General features: G+C 42.6%; 1 protein-coding gene across 2 annotated transcripts in view; it reads right to left on the bottom strand.

Moving 5' to 3' along the window:
- Window positions 1-18865, bottom strand: part of ptprn2 (protein tyrosine phosphatase receptor type N2) — a 146903-nt gene that overhangs the window by 89405 nt on the left and 38633 nt on the right. For both annotated transcript variants that reach the window (XM_005912387.3, XM_014330314.2), the window contains exons 7-10: window positions 18785-18825; window positions 17824-18248; window positions 13597-13683; window positions 6499-6578 (exon numbers count right to left, since the gene is read on the bottom strand). In XM_005912387.3, the coding sequence (XP_005912449.1) occupies window positions 6499-6578; window positions 13597-13683; window positions 17824-18248; window positions 18785-18825 (633 nt within the window). The remainder of the gene's footprint in view (window positions 1-6498; window positions 6579-13596; window positions 13684-17823; window positions 18249-18784; window positions 18826-18865) is intronic.

Genomic DNA, 18865 nt, shown 5'->3' with positions numbered 1-18865 from the left:
TAAAACAAAGCGAAAATATTTAGCAGCTTACAGTGAGTAACACAACTCTGGTTATCTAGTGCCCTGCAGCTAGCAGGCACACAGGCGCGCGCGCACACGAGCGCTGTGTGGAGTGAATAAATTTCGGTTTACCTAGTGTAACAGACAGCGGCCGTTTCTGAGATCAACAATGCATAAACGTTAAGACAGAAAAGTGAGATATGTCATATCGAATGAGCATCACTGTGGATTTATGTTTGTACAGGCGCATGTGTGTGTGTGTGCCCTCTAGCAGACAGGGAGATGATGCAAGGGAGCCTGGAAAGGTACTACTGAGACTGAAAGCAGATAGTGAGAGTGACGGTTTAGACGACTGAGTGCTGGGCTCGTAGCTGAATGACACACACACATTTTCTCACACACGCATGCACAGAGCCAGGGGCAATGCAGGAGAAGAGACTGAGGAAGACTTTGATCACCGAACTGAGCACATTCAAGCACTCAACCAGAGAGGGCAGCCAGTGATGAGGAGGAGAGAAGAGAGCGCCCAGGGAGGGAGGGAAGGAAGGAGGGAGGGAAAGAGGGAAGAAGGGGGTAGGGTGGGTGGGGGAAGAGAGGGATCGGGTTGTTTTCTGACCTCTACGCTCATTGATACAGATGTTAAGGCATGAACACACAGACAATCAGGCATCCGACATGGATTCTACCAAGCAAAAAAAAAAAAAACAGCTTTTCTTGACGTGTTTCTTGATAGTGGAAACCCATGCTGACAAAACTAATTTCATTCCAGCTGTATGTGCCTGGACATGAGCACACCAAAGTGGAGGAAACGTTCGGAAAATTAAATTCACACTTATTTCTTTAGCCTCTGGCGGCTTGCTGACTTCTGAATGGTAAATATTACAATATCAAGCAGAAACCAGATACACAAACGTGTCGCTCTGGAATCCCTGCGGCTTATGTTACCTTTGCTGGCGGCGTGTGACCGAAAAAAACACCAAAAAAAAAACAGGCGGCTGTAGCACTATGGAGCCGTCCTGCATGCCTGAGATGCAGGTGGATAAACCATTGTGCTGTTTGCGAAGAGAGCAGGTAATTATCGCTGGCATTTTGACAAGTGTTTGCCAGAGTGAAGGTCAACTCTGTCTGCGTGGGAGATCTATGCTAATCTGCTCAGCTGGAAAAGACTACCACTCACCACTCGAACGGTAGCTAGCACTATTATGCAGCCACAGCTACTATGTTTTCACTTCAGAGTTGTCTGCAAGGGTGTGTGTGTGCAGAAGAGTAGGTGTTTGTGTGTGTGTGTGCCTGCAAGCAGAGCGGAGAGAAGAAAAAAAGGAAAGAGAAAAGACAGACAGAATCAGACAGGAAGACAGACAAGTGGAGTGAGATGGAAAAGGAACCCGGTTAAATTTAGGCTGGCTCTCTTATGGTTTTAGAAAAAACACCAGTCAGTGTGGTTCATTTCATATCGTGTAAAAATCTCTTTCTTTTAAGGCAAATGGCTCAGATTTCCATCCAAATGAAGACAGAAAAGTGAAAAATAAGAATCCAAACTAGTGTACGTCGCTGCTCTTTAGCCTTTTTTTGGTGAAAAATAGAGTTGGGTGCATACAGAATAAACAGCTGGGCGCCTTTTTTCCAATAGGATGTCATTAAAGTCTTGCAGAAGAAGGAAGCGCAGTGAGATGGCGTAACTGAAAACACATCAGGCGAATCTCAAACAGTGGAAAACAGTGATGAAATTATGCCACATTCTATTTGTTTCACGTATTAATCTGAATGTTTTCTGCTCCACACAGAAAACATCTGATGCCTTTTTTTTTTTTTACGAATAACCATTTATGAAAATATAGAAGGGGCCGCTCATAATGTCGCCTACGGGGGAATTATGAGCTGAATCTGCAGCTCTTCCTGGTTTTTTTATGGCTCTTCACAGTGAGATTGCACTCTTTCTTTAGCTGTTGGGCTCCTAGAGAATCGTTTTCATCTGCAGAAGGCAGCTGTATTCAGTAAAAAAATAGCAACTTAAAACAACTGTATACTATCTGCTTGCCCCTGGCAGTTTTTTGCTTGTGAACAAAGTTGAGAATTAGGCCCCTGAAGAGTTCTGATGTTTTCCTCAGGAGATGGTAGAGACCAAAAACAGAGACCGCTGGCCTTTCATTGGGAAGACTGATCATAATGTTGGCGGTTTAATGGTTTATCATACCAGCATACATGACAAAAGTCTGCTTAGAACCTGTCTTCATATTAAAAAAGCAAGTCTACTTACTGTTTTTCAACTTTTCTGCCCCATCAAGGGGCAAGCACTTTATTTTGGGAAGGATTTTTAGGTGCACAGCAATTCAGTTTTCCTCCTGGTAAAATCCTCAGGAGTTTTCTCACCATCATCTTCCGTTTGACTCAGCAATCTCCATTCTGCTGTCACTTACATATGAGTGAAAGAGTGTGTGTGTCAGATAGACAGAAGCGGAGGCAGAAACACGGGGGCAGACTTTGTCTATGTCCACATCTTTGCGTGTCTGCCTCGGGTGACAGCCGTGTGTCAGGGTCTCTGCTCTCTGCTCCAGATGGCCCAGCAAGTTGCTCCCGGGGTCCCCAGACTCTCAGTGCTCATTGACCAAGGCTGGGGTTCTCACGGCCTGGGGGCCTGTGGACTCATTGCTTCGGCCTGGCCTCTGGGGCCTTTGAGGCCTCCGAGGGGCTCCGGGGTCGCCCAACCATGACAGCCAAGACAATAGGAGTGTCCTCACCCTGCTCCCCACCCACCACCTACAGCCCCTCTCAACACACAGTCACACACCCCGGTGTTTGGCCTGGACATCCTCGATCCCCGCAGGCAGACAGTTGCCGTGTCATCCAGCATCAGTTTTCCTCCCAGCTAATCGATAAAATACTTTAACGTGTAGGTATGATAACTGTGTTGCAAAAATGCATCGTATCTCATCTTTATCAATTTAAAAATATATATAAAATAAGTCATAATTATAGAAGCTTTATAAAACACCCTTCCTACACATAAATCCACCTCCTCACCGTGAAGAGCGCAAACATGTAAGTGGATCAAATCCATCACCAGCTACAAAACGTCGCTTTTCGGTGAGCAGAAGCAGTTCTGACAGATCTATTTCCCACTGACTGAAGGTGATTTACATGTTTAGAAATCACTGAGAGGAAACAAGAAGGCAAAAAAGAGAAAGAAAGTGGAGTTCTAAACAACACATCTCAACACTGGTTTTAACAGCTTGGCTGCCACTTCATCAAATATTGAATAAATCATTTTCTTGGCACAGTATGAACACAGCTGCAAAAAAAAGAGAGAGAGAGAAAAAAAAGAACAAAATCACACACACCAACACGCACACGTCCACACGCACATGCTAACACGGACACACAGAATGCCTTGTAGTTTTGATAAAGCAGCAGCTTTCTCTTTTGTTTTGCAGCCGAGCAGGGATTAGGCAGTGCGGGCCTTTGTCCTGCGGTTTTCCAGTTGAGCAGAACACAAGAGCCTCTACCTCCACTAATACAGTCAGACCTCCCAGCAGGCCTTTCACCACACAGCCGCTAAGAACCTGCTGCCTAAAAGATGCTTTTCAATGAGTTATCAAATCTCCTCTATACTGTCCATGCCTTTCAACCGAGTCTCTTTGTCTATTCTTTTCAATGGAGCATTGAACACATCAAATAGAACTGATGGGCAGATAGATGGACAGCAGAATGTAGCAGAGCCATATTAACCTCTTTCAGACACTGCCGAGTACAGTAAAGGTACTCGGTTTAACGTATAACAAACCTGACTGAGAACTTGCTAAATTGGAGTCGTTTTACCATTTTTATTTAGCCACACAGGACAGTAAACAATTTACTTGTTAATCTAAAATAATAAGGAAAAGATTTATTGACAGTGAAAATGATAACTTGTTGCAGCCCCGACAGTAAGCAAACATTTTTCTGAACAGCATTAAAACAATATTTTAGTCCACAGGAAGATTAATCGCAAGTCATTTTCAAAGCAAACACTCTCAACGCTTATTCAAGCGCCTGAAATGTGAGTATTTGCATCTTTTTCAGTTTGTTTCATTACTCTAATTTCTTTATTGCTCTCCACTCTTGGAGCATGTGAGTCACATTTAAACTTCTTCCTTTTGGGACCAAACTCTATACCGAATAATCAATAATGGAAATATAGTAATTGTTAGTGGAAGCCCTCAAAACCAGTCTACAACACAAGTAGTGCTAAAACCGTCAGATGTTAGTCGACAGGAAAATTAGATGGCAACAGCTTCTCTTCATGCAAAATATCAAAAGCAGTGCATGAAAGCCGTCATTTAGTCAACAGTGAAATTGAATAAAAACGATTCTGATTGCCACTGAAGTCATTTACCGAGAGCGATCCTGAACATTTATGTTTATTCGCTCCTCAGTTGTAAAGATTTGCTTCTTTTTCTATCATTTTAAAGTGAAAATCTTCTTGTTACTGGTGCATTTGAAAGAGTCTCCTGCAATCATCGCTTGCAGCAAATTTATTGAGGAAAATTGACTTGTCTTTACGGGCATCTCTGTTTTCTCTCATGTTGGTGGCAAATGACTAATTAGACCTGTTTAATGGTTATTGATCTGCTTCAAAGAAAGATGATTTTGTTACATTCTCACCATCGTTCTTGGGTTTTGTAGTTTCACGACTGCCATCAGGCTGGATGTGGAGGCTCTCAGCGGCAGGTTGGGCACAGAGTACAGCAGGGGTTTCGATGAGTTCATTAGGAGGCCACGTCATTTATGCACAGTCACACATAAGGCAAAGGTCAGCCAGGATTACCCAGGTGGCCACTGCATGTGGGTGTCAGTTTGATTTTTAGACTGCACTTTAACCATGCTGTTGCTCCACAACCTGGTAACCGTTTTGAAATCACCACGCCTTTGCTGCACTGCATTGAATTCGGTGTCACGCATGCTCATTTGGAGCTGGGAAACAGCTACAAAGCGACAGTTTGTGCATGCACTTCAGATTGCTTTTAATATCGGGAGGCGAGTGGGAAGTCCACTCCACTTCACACTGTGGTGGAAACAGAGGGTGGGCAACAAGGTAGGAGGGGGCGCAGGGAATAAAGCTCTGGTAGGATTTAATCTAAGGTCACCGGGGGGACACACGGAGAGAGGATCCAACCAGTCAGCTATCTCTAAGTGCTATTTCTATACTTTTTATACATTTCAGAGCTGAAACTCTTCGGTCTACTGGGATAAAAGAACAATGCATCCAAGGGGAAGTAGCTTGATAAGCTCCGTCTGTTCACTTTTACAAATTGCTATTCAGGTGGGCTGTATTCATAATTCATCAACATGGGTCAGGCTCATGATCATGTTGACTTAACATTTGGTCTGACATTTCAGCCCTGCTCACGCCTGTCATTAGCTCTCGCCACACGCTACCTCATCAAAGTCAGTCACACAAGCGAGGAGGGGAGGGAGGAGATGAAGAAGAAAAACAAAACGTTAAGACAGAATAAAAAAACCCCAAAACGATACAGTTTAAAAATAATACCTCGTGCATACAACGCCCGCGATATTTGTTCATTTGATCGTTTTGTTGAACAAACACTGCAAAAGTGGGATGACGGCGCGGGATAAAGATAGACACACACCGTAATCCGGCAAACACACGCGCGTGCGAAAACGCACCCTTAAACCCGCTGAACCGAAGCTCAGCCCCCAGCTCAGGCTTTCTTGCGGTAAGTCTGTATCATCAGCCATCATCCAGCGCTTCCCTAATGGGAAACGAGTTGGTGCCAAAAAAATGTCGCCGCGCAGAAAAACTGGAGCAGCAACACATTTCTGCCAATAACAACACCACCATGTTGATTCCAGTGGGGTGATATTGGATGATATTGACTGTTGGGAGTATTGCTGTGCTTCACAAAGTCATTTCCGACCAAAGCAAGGACATCGACACACATCCAAAACATAGGCGCACTTGCTGCACGCACTAACACCAACGCCGGGCTAATCGGAGTGCAGACATCGAACAGGAGAGTGGAGGCAGCGCATACTGACAACCTCCTTTCTGTGGGTGACAGCTCTCCATCAGTCTACATCAAACAAGTGCATACATGCAGACACACTCACACACAAGTGTACACTCCGTCTGATTGGCCGTTGCAAACCTGTTTCAACCTGCCACCAAATAAACTGTGCTGTGTACTATATATGTGTGTGTGTGTGTGTGTGTTTGCAGAAATAGCAGGTGTGCACGCTGAGCTCATCATCTCTGTAACTGATGGTCATCTGTCATCGCCCGGTGTTGATAATCTTCTTAGGGACGGGGGTTTGTCCGAACAAGATGAACACCAGCCTATCTACTGTATCGGGAGAAACTAATCTGTGCTCTCATTTACTGGAGCCCAGACTGTCACAGAGTGGTCCGGCTGGTAAAAATTAGATGAATCGCAGTGAAGGTTGTCAATGGGATGATTGCGTGAGGGCGACATGTGAGGAAATACGGACCGCTGCTCTTACCTGCAACTTGAACTAGATCTGCAGTGGTGACGTTCTTCGGGTTCGGACCGACTCTGAACGTCAAGGCAGGGCCAAGGACGCTGCAGATAAACAGCAAAGGAGAAACAGAATGAGCAGGTTTTTGGAAAAATGTGAAGACGCTCAACAGCTCAGGTCCATGATCTGTGAAGATCGAACTACAGGTGAGCTTAGCATAAAGACTGGAAGCAAGTAGAATCAGCCATTCGAGCTCGATGTTTACAAAATCTCTAACAACTACTGATTACTGTAATATTACACAAATAAGAAATATCATATGAAACGCCTGTACAGCTGCTGGCAGGTTAGATTTTTACACTTCTAAATGATATTTTGATAGTTACCTTAATAAGGAAGTAGGAATAGAAAGTAACAACTTCTCAAAAAATATAGAAACATGCAACTGTAAAACCAAACTATAAAATGCACAGAATAAAACGTTGAAATTACTTCCACCCTGTGACATGTAAACCACTCTTCTATGGGGCCACCTGTTCAAGTGAGAGTCACAATATGAAGCCCCCTAGTGGACGGTGAAGTCACACACATTTTCATAAAGTAATCAGATTAAATTTTTCGCTGTAGAAAGACGTTTTCGTCCCACGCAGAGTGTACAGTGGACGCTAATGTTTATGTCACTTTTGAAACTTAAAGTAATGTAAGTACTTCCACGCATTAAATGCTGTATGGTCATACTTTCCCCCACGCCACGCTCCATATTATCCGTTGTTGATCTACACACGTCTGTTGAGATCTACAATGGATAATATGGAGCGCGGTTGTACGTCATTGTCATGGGACACTCTCACAAACAAAATCACGGTTTAGTAACGCAGTATTGCAGTAACGCAGTATTGCAGTAACGCAGCGTGCTTACGGGAAAGGAACAGTAATCTAATTACTTTTTGCAACAGTAATCCCTTACTTTACTTGTTACTTGAAAAAAGTATTCCGATTACAGGAACGCATTCTCTGGTCTGATCAAAACATGTGAATCCATCCACATGAGTAATAAAGGAACAGCCAAAATTACCAAGTGTTAAAAGCAATGTTGTATGTAGGAATATGTTTAAAAATATGTATGTTAAACAGAGATGTGATTAAGTGTTTGGGAAAGCAGAACATTTTGGGGAAATGACTCCTATAAGCAGCACAGCAAAGGATCATAAAGATGCTAAATATTGACTCAGAAGCCCTCAGGCATATGTTTCACCAACAGAACAGAAATATTAAGAAGAGAAACTGTAAATTACCCAAAAAACAAACAAAACCTACCACAGAAAATATGTGGAGTGATCATGATTTCTGTTTTCCTTTCAAGCCTGAAATTGGCCAAAGAGCAAAGTACAGTCATGAGCGGTGCGCCTTGTTTTCCCTTCACCTGCAGTAACCTGCCTGTACTCTCTGCACCCATTTTCCTCTGTATGGTCAGGAGTCAGCAACAGACTTCTCCCCCTGGAGGAGAATAAATGTTGAAGGTCCCCGAGGTTAGCCATAAAATAAAATCTAACAACCCTAGCAGACTCGGCGAGACCGCCCAGCAATGGTCAAGGGAAAAGAAAACCTGTGAAGCAATGTGTAAAGAAAAAAATCCTACTCATGTTTAGTGTAACCTCTTAAGATCCCAAATGAAATGATTTTTTCTAGAAGCAAGGAGACCATTTTTAACAACTAAGAGAGCAAACACACATCGACTGCACAGCAGTGAGTGTGGCTCGCTTTTAAACACGGACCAGCAAAGCGGACCAGCAAAGCAAAAAACCCAAGTGGGAAAAGGTAACCAACGTAGCAATGAGGTCATTTTCCTCAAGACTCAACATTAATATTAAAGCAGTGACGACTGAGACGCCGACAATGAACAAACAAACGATCATCACTTCCCAAATTTAGTAAAAACATGAAAAGGCCAGAATGAGCAATCAGCTTATTATCAAGTACTTTTATTATTTCATTCAGTCACAAATGGCTCTTTTTTTTAAGCAAGTGAAAATTTAACCACCGAGGTGCGGAAATTTGCACCTGTCTCTAATACAAATCTGCTTATTTGAACAATTTGTACAATAAAGACCAATTTTCTTTGCTTCTAGCGTAGTGCTAGGCTTTATTCTGTCTTCTTTAAGATATTATTACCGTCACATAAAATTGTTCTATTTCTTCTTTCTTTATGAGTACATTTTGTCACTTGTTTAAAGGAAACAAGACTTCTGGAATAATGAAGTAATTTAACACTGGTACACAGAGGAACCTGTTACAGATTATTTCTGTGTTAGAAGTTTGTCCATGCAGTGCAGATTTGTCCATGATGTGAATCTCCTTTTCCACCACATGCCAAAGCTGCTGCACTGAGATCTGCTTACTGTGGAGGGCATGTTCAAGAAACCAGTTTGAGATGTTTGAACTTTGTGACACGGCACTGATGGAAGCAGCCAACAGAAGACCTGTACGCTGTGGCGATAATGGGATGGACAACAATTCTCAGGTAGGCTGTGGTGTTTAAACAATGTTCAGTTAGTAATAAGGTGCTGAAAGTGTGCCAAGAAAATATCCCCTACACCATTACACCACCACCAGAAACTTGAATGTTTGGTACAAGGCAGGGTGGAAGCACGCTTTCATGTTGTTTATCCCATATTGTGATCGTACCCTATCCGAATGTCATGGCAAAAATTAAGACTCATCAGATTAGGCAACGTTTCTCCAGTCTCCTGTTGTCCAATATTGGTGATCCTCTGTTCACTGTGCCCTCAGTTTCCTGTTTTTAGCTAACAAGAGGGACACCAGGTGTGGTCTTCTGCTACTTCTACTGCTAATTCTGCTACATCTTGTGCATTCAGGGATGCTCTTCTGCATACCTTGATTGTAATGAGTTTTAATTTGCGTTGGTGTTGCCTCCTATCAGCTAAAAGCCATTCCTCTCTGAGCTCTGACATCAACAACGTAGTGGTTGGTGTGCCTCATTTTAGGACTATTCTCCGAAACCTCTAGAGATGGTTCTGTTGGGAAATCTCAGCAGTTTCTGAAATACTCAGACCATGACACATTCAACTCACCTAAATCACCCGTCTTCCCCATTCTGATGCCTAGTTCAGACTTCCGTATGTTGTCTTGGCCACGTATACATGTTTACATCCGTTGAGTTGCTGCCATGAGATTAGCTGTTTAGCTATCTGTGCTAAAGAACAGTTGAATGTTGAACTTAATGGAGGTAATGGGGTACTTAATAAAGTGATTGCTGAGTGTATTGTAAAAGTGATAAAACCATAGACTTATTTAGTTGCATTCAGACTGTATGAGCTGTATGTGGCTGTATTTTCCTTCTCCCCAGTTTTTATGCTAAGCGGAGTTAAGCTAACCAGTTGGCAATGCTTATCTTACTCTCTAAGTAAGTGAAGAGAGTGGAGACAGCTTTAAAGAAGTCCAATGAGTCTGAAAGAGCTAAAATTAAGGAGATAAAATGTGTTTAGTGTATATGACTTATATAACAGCACATGTATAGATGTTTTGTCCATAATTTACTGACAGACGACAATAAGTAACACTGAAAAGAGAGCGTGTCGGGGTCCCATTTTTGGCATTTCAGTACATCATCATGTCGGAATTGTTATGTCCAGGAAAGTGCACGTACATTTCTAGTGTACTTCCTGCCAGACTGTACAACAGAGAGCGAGATTCATCAGACTGCCAGAGTGCTGTGACCCAGACCCACTCACCATCAGTCAGCCTGGTACAGAGGCAGCAACGCTCACTCGGCCAGGAGCAATAACACGGGCAAATACCGCCAGACAGACGGACCCAGCCGTGCACTGATGCATTTGTGATCAGGCACACACACACACACACACACACACACACACACACACACACACACACACACACACACAGAGGTCTGAAGGAAATATGTCCTTCTCTAACGCCTTCACCTGGCCTCTGTTTGCTCTCGTAAATGTCAATGTTTCCACAATCTTTACCCCTGCCTTCGTCCTCCTTGGCCGAGGCTGTTCTGCCTGAGATCTCAATGCATCTCAAATTGAACTGACGTGATTTCTTTTTCCCTTTTTTTTTCAAACCGCACAAACCCTATTTAAATATACTGGGAGGCGGGGGGAGACTGCCACAGTTGGGAGATGAAGTTAAGATAGATAAGTTATCTAGAGGACTTCGCACTGCCTCCTGTGTTATCGGATGTGTGAGCTTGGACTTCATATTAGCTCTGCTGGTGGGACACGAGGAGTATGTACGTGCAGAGCGCTTGGCGGGATATTGGCAGGATGTGTTTGTGTGTGTGTGTTCTTGCACAGACTGTGTGTGAGGATGGACCAGTGAGTGTGTGTCCCACTCCCCCTAGTGTTTCTAAAGAGTAAAACCCTTACGTCATCTGAAAAAGGAACATTTCATCCCCTGCCCATCATCATCCAGCTATTTCAAGTCTCTTTCAAAAGGGGAATATTTTATGCTGATTATCGTAGGAACAAGCTCAAACATAATTGTGTTCGGCATCTCAAAATCTTAACGGCGCCCAGGCCTCCTCTTCTCATACTCTCTGTCTGAAAGTCTTTTCTGCCTGCCTGTTGTCGTATTTGAGTATCTCTCCTCCTCCTCTCTTACCATCAGAGCTCATCAGAACGAGTGTGAAAGAGAGACCCCCCGAAGCAGGGCGGCGTGCTCCGACCCAGCTCTTGTACTCCAGCCGACTCGTATTCAGACAGAGGCTTTCAAACACTCACCTGTCGAGGCCGCACAGCACAAGGCACAATAAGCTTGCATCATGTCCTTCGCCTCGGCTATTTCTACATGAATGCGCTTTCATTACTTTGTAAAAAGGGGGAAAAAAGGACGCAGATAAACAAGTCAGACAAAGAGGAAATTTGCTGTATTCTTTCTTCCATATCAGAATGACGTGATGTGTTTCGGAAAGCTTTATTTCAAGCAACTGTGTGGTTTTCACACTGGCTAAATGACTATAATGAGCAGGCACCATTGATACTGTACACTCACAGAAATGCTGAACCATATAACATTTAATTCTCTTTTATGAATATTATGAATTAGTTATTAGTTGCAATGAACTCACGTACATGCAGAGATATACTGCTGGGTAAGTTTTATAGTGTAAAAAACAATGATGATGGTTTTTCAAGCATCTGTGGCAACATTCGTGGGGATATTGATTTTCAAAGGACACTGGGGACAAAGGTATGTGTGGTTTATTCCCACTGATTCTAAAAACATGTGTATTATTTCTCTGTGTTATCATTATGACTCCAAAGAAGAGGACACATCGTCATTTGTACATCTTTGTATGAACCCCCCACCCCCACTTCACTATTGTGACGTAAGAAAAAATTCACTGCTTGTTCAAATATAGTGAAAACTTGAGTTTTATGAACTCATGTCTATGCCTGTTGTTACGTTACGTGTAAATCAAACCACAGCAACCAATCTGATAGTTTGTCTTCAAATTAATCAAAGAAGGTTTTTATTCCCTTTGTAAGTTGAACTTTTGTAAACATTATATATTGTAAATATTGTATACTTCTTTAAATTCTGTAAACAGATTAAACTCAGTGTAATCCTAATTCATACTACATTTTGTGGTGCTCATATTCAACTCCATATTTCTATTCCTGGACTCTACTAGAGTAGCTGTGCATGAATCACAGTTTATAATCATGTGTATTCATTTTTATACTGAGCCTTAATTGGTGCAGTCAGCTTAGTGACTGTTTGAAACAAACTGTTTTGGCTCCTTCTCATTGGCTGCCCCTCACAAACCAAAGATCTGACCAGCAGGTACGTCTGCGCTCACTGCCAGAGATAACCATATTAAGCATTATTAATCATCTCTGTGACAAGATGAAGGTAGAACTGTGTAAAATTGGGTGTTTAGACCATCCTGAAAGCATGTGGCTACATGTAATGTGATTACTTCCTATTGTAATGGTATAGATATGACAGGAAATAAAGAAAAGCATAATAATTGCACCTTAAGTAGCACTTTAAATGCAGGTACCTGTGCTGTACTATCCTGTAGTCAACTTTCACTCAGGTCTTTCACCCCTTTCTAAACGAATAATAGCCCACAGCAATAATACCCTCTAATTGGGTTTGAGTGTCAGGAGTTGATTCTGAGTGATATGAAATGACAGGTATAATAACAAAATGAACGAAATCAGCGCCGGCACTATGCTACGTCCTCCTCGTCCTCCTAAACCCAAAGGTTGGATTTAAAGATCGAGATCAGAACGCCTCCTTGGCTACATTTATTTTAAGGCCCCTGTGCGCATTTTCAATGCTTAACAGTAGATACAGAACGCTCTGATAGTTTCACCCTCTCAGGAACTATTATCTGAGCCCGAATACTCTGTATCTACAGTTTCAGTGCAGCCTCACGCTGCACTGCACCGGCTTTGGTGTTCATATGCTGCGAGTGTTACTGAACCACCCAGATTTTACTCCTCCTGCAGGAGTGTCTTGAAAGGCTTGTCAGATCTTCGGCGAACATGTCTCCTCTGCCTCCTACATGGTCTGACACCAAGTGTACAGCAGAACCATGGTACAAGCACAAAACAGCCTGGGTTCAAGGACAGTTCGCCTGCTCATTAATATATTAACCGCCTCCTGCTGACTACTTTCTCGTTTTCCAGCTCTCTATTCACTGCTTGCTTCCCTTTCGTTAGCTTCCTCTCTTTGCTTCTAACGAAAAATCGTTTGATGGCTTGACTGCTCTCTTTTTTTGACAAGGCGCACAGTGACAATAGCGGCTAGGCAGTGTTTTGAATACAATGGAGACATCAGTATGTGTCTGGAGGTAATTAGGCCTGATTTCGCTCCCCGCGAGAAGTCAAACACTCCGAAAGGTCAAAAAAACAACAAACGCCTACAGTTTGTGGCAGTGTAGCAGAGCATTTTCACGATGCTCAGAGCAACTGGACAACCTTCATTCGGCTTCCTCATCCTCAAAGGCACAAAACAAAACATTTCAAATGAGGCCAATTATCCTCTGTTCGATGTATGGTTTGTAAACGGCACGGTAAATCATTATTTGCAACAATGTGGGATGTTTTTTGTGTCTGTACATACGAGAGCTGGGTGAGGTCTGCAGCGTGGAGGCTCAATCTCTGGGTCAGATGCTCCATCAGGTCCGTGCCCTGGTCAGTGGTGAGGGAGCTGGGGGTAAACACACACACACATACATGGAGAGGCGTCAAATTTTTAGGTTCACGCCCATACAACATACAACCGTTTAGCCATTAAAATGCAATTTTTTTTAGGGAGATACTGTCACAATTCATACCCACAATTGGGTCATTGCACACAAGCGAATGCTACGGTCGTCTGAATGGATGTGCTGCACGCATTTGCAGACACATACAAACACAAACAAACACACAAAGCACCGTGCCGAGGGAAAAGGGATCAGCTGCCTCTTCAGGCTTGGTAAATCACCTGCTTTTTTCCAGCAATGAGACAAACAATAAGGTGCAAATGGAACCTGCATGAGGTGTAATGGCTGTATCATATGGACGCTCCTTTCTCTCCCTTTCCTTCTCTCATCTTTCTTCTTCTTCTTCGCCTACATTGGCGTTCTCTCACCGACGCGCACGCAAACTCAAAAGTAAAACACGATAACACAGAGAACACAAACAGCCGGGCACGCACGCGCCCTCACGGTGAGATGAGAATAATAAGGTGCAAATGGAATGGAGGTGAAGTGTAATGGTGGTCTGATAAAGCCATGCCTCATCTCAGCTCAGTCCACGGCTGCTCTCTCACTGGGAGAGTAAATCGGCAAGGAAATAGACCAAACAAAGGCAATCTGCTGGCCAGCGCGTCGTATGAAGAAATGAGGAGGGCATCCACACAGACCCACTCAGAAAGCCACTTTATTGTTGACAGCTTAACCTGGAATCACCGAGACTGCCGAGTAACTGCAAGGTGACATGCAGGACCAAAAAAAAAAAAGTCATGGATCATAATGAGACATCGTTCAAATTTTGTTACCACCTCATTGCGGAGAAATGTGAAATAAACTGGGAAACAATTTCATGCTGCACTGGATATTGAGTGCAATATCACTTATGTGTTTTTTTGTGTTTTTTTTTAAGATACTCGGCATCATCTTGAAGTTTAAAAAAAAATGTTTTTTTCCTTTGGACATACTCTAGTCAGAATTATGCTGACATATTTTGTTTAGCCTGCATTTGACACCACATTACAGAAGCTTTTCTTCAGCAGAACAGTGTGCCGTGCATGAGCGGCTGATTCACTCCACCTTTGAGAGAGTGGGAGGTTCTTTCTTTTTTTTTCCCTACACTTTTCGAGGGGTTTTGAAAGTTAAAGATTCAACCAAGCAATTCCAGACACGTCTGCATCCCTCTGTGGTAATTCTAGCAACAGGAGTGACTTGGTTGTTGATGCTAGCACTTTTCCCCTTGGGTTTCTCTCTGTCTCCTTCTCTTCTATCCATACCTTTCCATTTCCCCCTCCACATTCACCATCCCATCCTCTTGCTATTCCCCAAACCCCCCACTACCACCGCCACAATGTCAGGAGCTGTCAGATAAGCAGGTTTGCGTAGCGTCACTGCAGGGTGCAAAGAAGCCGGGGATAACAACTGTGCAATCATGAGGTCTGCAGCAAAAGCACAGACACCTGTACAGGCCAACTATAGGCATGCACTAGGTGGGCTGAGGATAGACAAGAAGGAGGAGGGGCAGACATTTCACTCAGAAGGTGACCTGTTTCTTTCCCCTGGCACACCCTCACCTACTAAATTGTGTGTTGACGTCTTAATCTGCTATTCCTATTTGTGTGGCAATAAGGTGACAAAGACTGTACCCAGTGGACCTTTATGAGAGTACGTGTGTTGAACAGGTGAAGGACAACCCTCTGACACTGGACTTGATAACGCTATAAAGGGATTTGAGAAAGGGCCAGGGGCGAAGACAGAGTCGATAGGAACTTATCTTTGCTGAGCTTGAGAGGTAAGAGAGAAGGAGAGAGAACTTGGCTGCCTTTGCTGACAAAGTATCATCATTAAAGCTGTAATACAACACAGTAATACCTACACACTGAGGGATGTATCAGCCCTGCTTTTCTAATCAGGTACAACACACAAAAAGGATTTCAAACTACAGTATCCTGTAGCATAGAGAAGTTCACATGTGGGTGGTTTTGATAGAGGATGCATGCAGTTTAAGGTAAGCTAACAAAGAAGACATTTGCTGAGTATCAAGCTCTGTTAAACAAGTCTGTCTTGAAAGAAGTGCGTCACTGTATCACCAGTAAATGGAGGCAGCTGTAAAGTTATAATTAGAAGAGCCCAATGAGGAATAAGACAGGGACTCGTGCTGTTGCTGATGTTAAACACAAATGTTATTGATGATGGCTTAGGCAACCCGACTGTACTGACATACAAAGTATTTCTGAAATTTATGGGTCTGCATTGCACTGCATTGTCAGGGACAATCATGTCATCCCTTTACATACTACAGCTCAATGTTTTCTATCCTATACTGCAATTTATTTTTGTGGAGATGCAAACTGCAACATCCAGTGTCTCATCCCATGACATTTGTCTCTAGGTTGGTATAAAAACACCACAAAATACAAAACACATCATGCATTAGAATTTAATTTAAATTCTAATAAAGGCTTCTAGTTTTTTTATGGCTAGTCAGATTATATATATAGTAATGTGGAGTAGCATGAGGCACTGGTGCTTACCCTAACATTAGAAAGAAAAGAATTAAAACTGAACAATTAATAAAGACTGAACAAGTATAGCCTGTTTGGAAGGGATACCAAGAGAAATCATCTAAAAAGAACATGGCAGCATGGCTTAAGTTTGAAAAGTTGCATCTGAACAAACCAAGACTTCTGGAACAATGTGCTTTGGACAGACCCACAGTGGAAATGTTTGACTGTAATACACAGCACCATGTTTGACGAAACCAAACACAGCATATCAGATGTCAAGCGGTGGCTGAAGGGTATTGATTTGGGCTTGTTTTGCAGCCACAGCAGCTGGGCACCTCTTAGTGAGTGAGTTGACCATGAACTTTGTATAACAAAATATTCTTGAGTCAAATGTGAGGCCATCTGATCCACAATTAAACCTCAGCCCAAGCACAGCAGCAAATCTACAACAGAATGGCTAAAAAAGAGAAGAATGAAGGTGTTACAATGGTCCAAACTGCAACCCTCAGCCTGATTGAATTGCTGTGGTGGGTTATTAAGAAAGCTCTGTAAAGAAGAGTGGCAAAAATTCCTCCACGGTGAAAGCGAGCACTGCTAAAGGTGGTACTAAAAACTATTGAATTTCATATTACTGTAAAGTAAAAGTAATCCGTGCACTCAAATTTCATCAGTCACATCCAGCCTACAAGTTTTCTAGATAAGAATCCTTCCTTTTCTATACAATCTTAATTGTTATTATTTATATCATTATTTATGTTTAGAAGCATCAAATGGACTTTTCCACATGTGTGGGTTTCACAACCATGATCAGTGTGTGTGAATGATGATCATTTATCTAAAACAGGAATCCCACTGGGCTTTGTTCTTGGCCCACTTCTCTTTAGTTTATGCTTAAATGACTTACGCAGAAAAGATTTTCTCAGCATTTGCAGTCCATCACAGCAGGATTTAAAAAGCTCCTGTCTTACACTTAACATCCCATTCAAGAAAACAGCACTAGTTTGGTTCTCTTTGTTTTAGAGATGTCAACTATTCCAACCTAAAATTTAGAAAGATATTAAAATTGTTCCAAAAAGTGGGAGAAACTTTTTGGGATTTCCTTACCTGGATGATTGAGCATGCATCAAGACATTAAAAATGTGCACTTTGTTGCAAAAGCAGATTCAGTTATTAGTCATTAGGGTGATATCTGGCTCCCAAGCAGCATCTCTGTATCAAGCAAGCTTAATTTAGTGATATGTAATTGAGCAACTAATAATATGAATAGGAAGTTGATAAGATAAGGCCGCAGTCATGTTGTTAAGGAAATTACATTTGCTTTAACAATATAAACTCAACTATCTGTCTAAATAATCACATCTAAGGTGTTCAGTGACCTGGTGGCTCTTATCAGGGCATCTGGCTCAGTAAAACATGGAGCCCCTCATCCATAAATCCTAATTTAGACAAACAGGTTTTTCTGGTCAACAGCATTACTGTGATCTTCAGAAGGCTTAGGGTTTAGTTTGGATTTCATTTCACCAAAAAACTTTTGTCAAGTTTAGGAAAATATGAGAGGTAGTAATTTCTTATATATGTATAAACATCATATGTTTGAATCATACTTACTCTGTGCCGGTGATGATGTAGCCAAAGTGTCTGTCCTTCCCTCTGCTGGAAAACTCCTTCACTCCCACGTGGACCAGCTGGGTTTTGACTTTCATGTCCTTCTTCTGTGGCTCCTCCAGCTGCTTCCTTCCTTCTGGGCCTTGAATCCTCTGCATCCACTTGTCAATGTCAGAATCGACCTGAACGTCAGGGTCCTTTGCCCCACCGGTCAGCCGCAAAGTGGACCCTTCCTTCGCAGGTGCTGTCATGGTCTTCTCCTCCCAGCGGTGGGGGACGGGAACTTGGTCTTGCGTTGTGCGGCTATGCACGGTCTCCAGTCCTACCATTTTCTGGAGCGGGGCTGGTTGCCCACTGTTGACCTCTGGAGCGTTACCAAAGGGCTCCATGTTGAGGTAGTCCAGCAGCTTGGAGAAGAAGGCGGTATGCTGTTGTGAATCAAGAATGAATTCTCTTTAGAATAGTGGAGACATTTTCCTTTTATGTCTACCTACACATTACTTCTGTCTCCTTACAAAAGAGAATTAATCAAAAGAAAGTCTGTTATCAGCAACTGAAAAGATATGAATTTGTTGTGCATTCACCAGCGTTTCTCAGTGTAACTGCCAGTCCAAGGTCTAATAACATCTTTTTTATTTTACCAATTTTAAAGGCTGCTTAGTAGATTTACTCATTTACCATTGTTGAACAAGAGTTTTGTGACATTGTGCAAAATAATTCTGATTTCAAAACGTTCCATCCAGCGAAAACGCTGGGGTCAGACAACAATCAAGGAATTTTCTACGTTTCTGCAGCTGCAAATTTGCTTTCAAGTTCTAATAATGCCAAAGTAAATGGTAGTCTGCACAACTTTCAAATCATCCCCGTTTGAAAAGTGTTCAAAAGAAAATAAAATGCAAGTTTGGACATGTCTCACTCCCTGAGAAACCAATTTGTTGGTTGGGCAGATTAATTTTACATTCACCTTGTCAACGGGCTCTTTGTCAGCGCCGTCTATTTTCTGGCCTGGAAACAAACACAATATATGTGAGCAGATTGTGTGAAA

Source organism: Haplochromis burtoni, unplaced genomic scaffold, assembly GCF_018398535.1.
Source record: "Haplochromis burtoni strain Fernald_Lab_line unplaced genomic scaffold, NCSU_Asbu1 Contig_1, whole genome shotgun sequence".
Classification (NCBI taxonomy): Eukaryota; Metazoa; Chordata; class Actinopteri; order Cichliformes; family Cichlidae; genus Haplochromis; species Haplochromis burtoni.
This window is presented reverse-complemented; position numbering and strand designations above follow the sequence as displayed.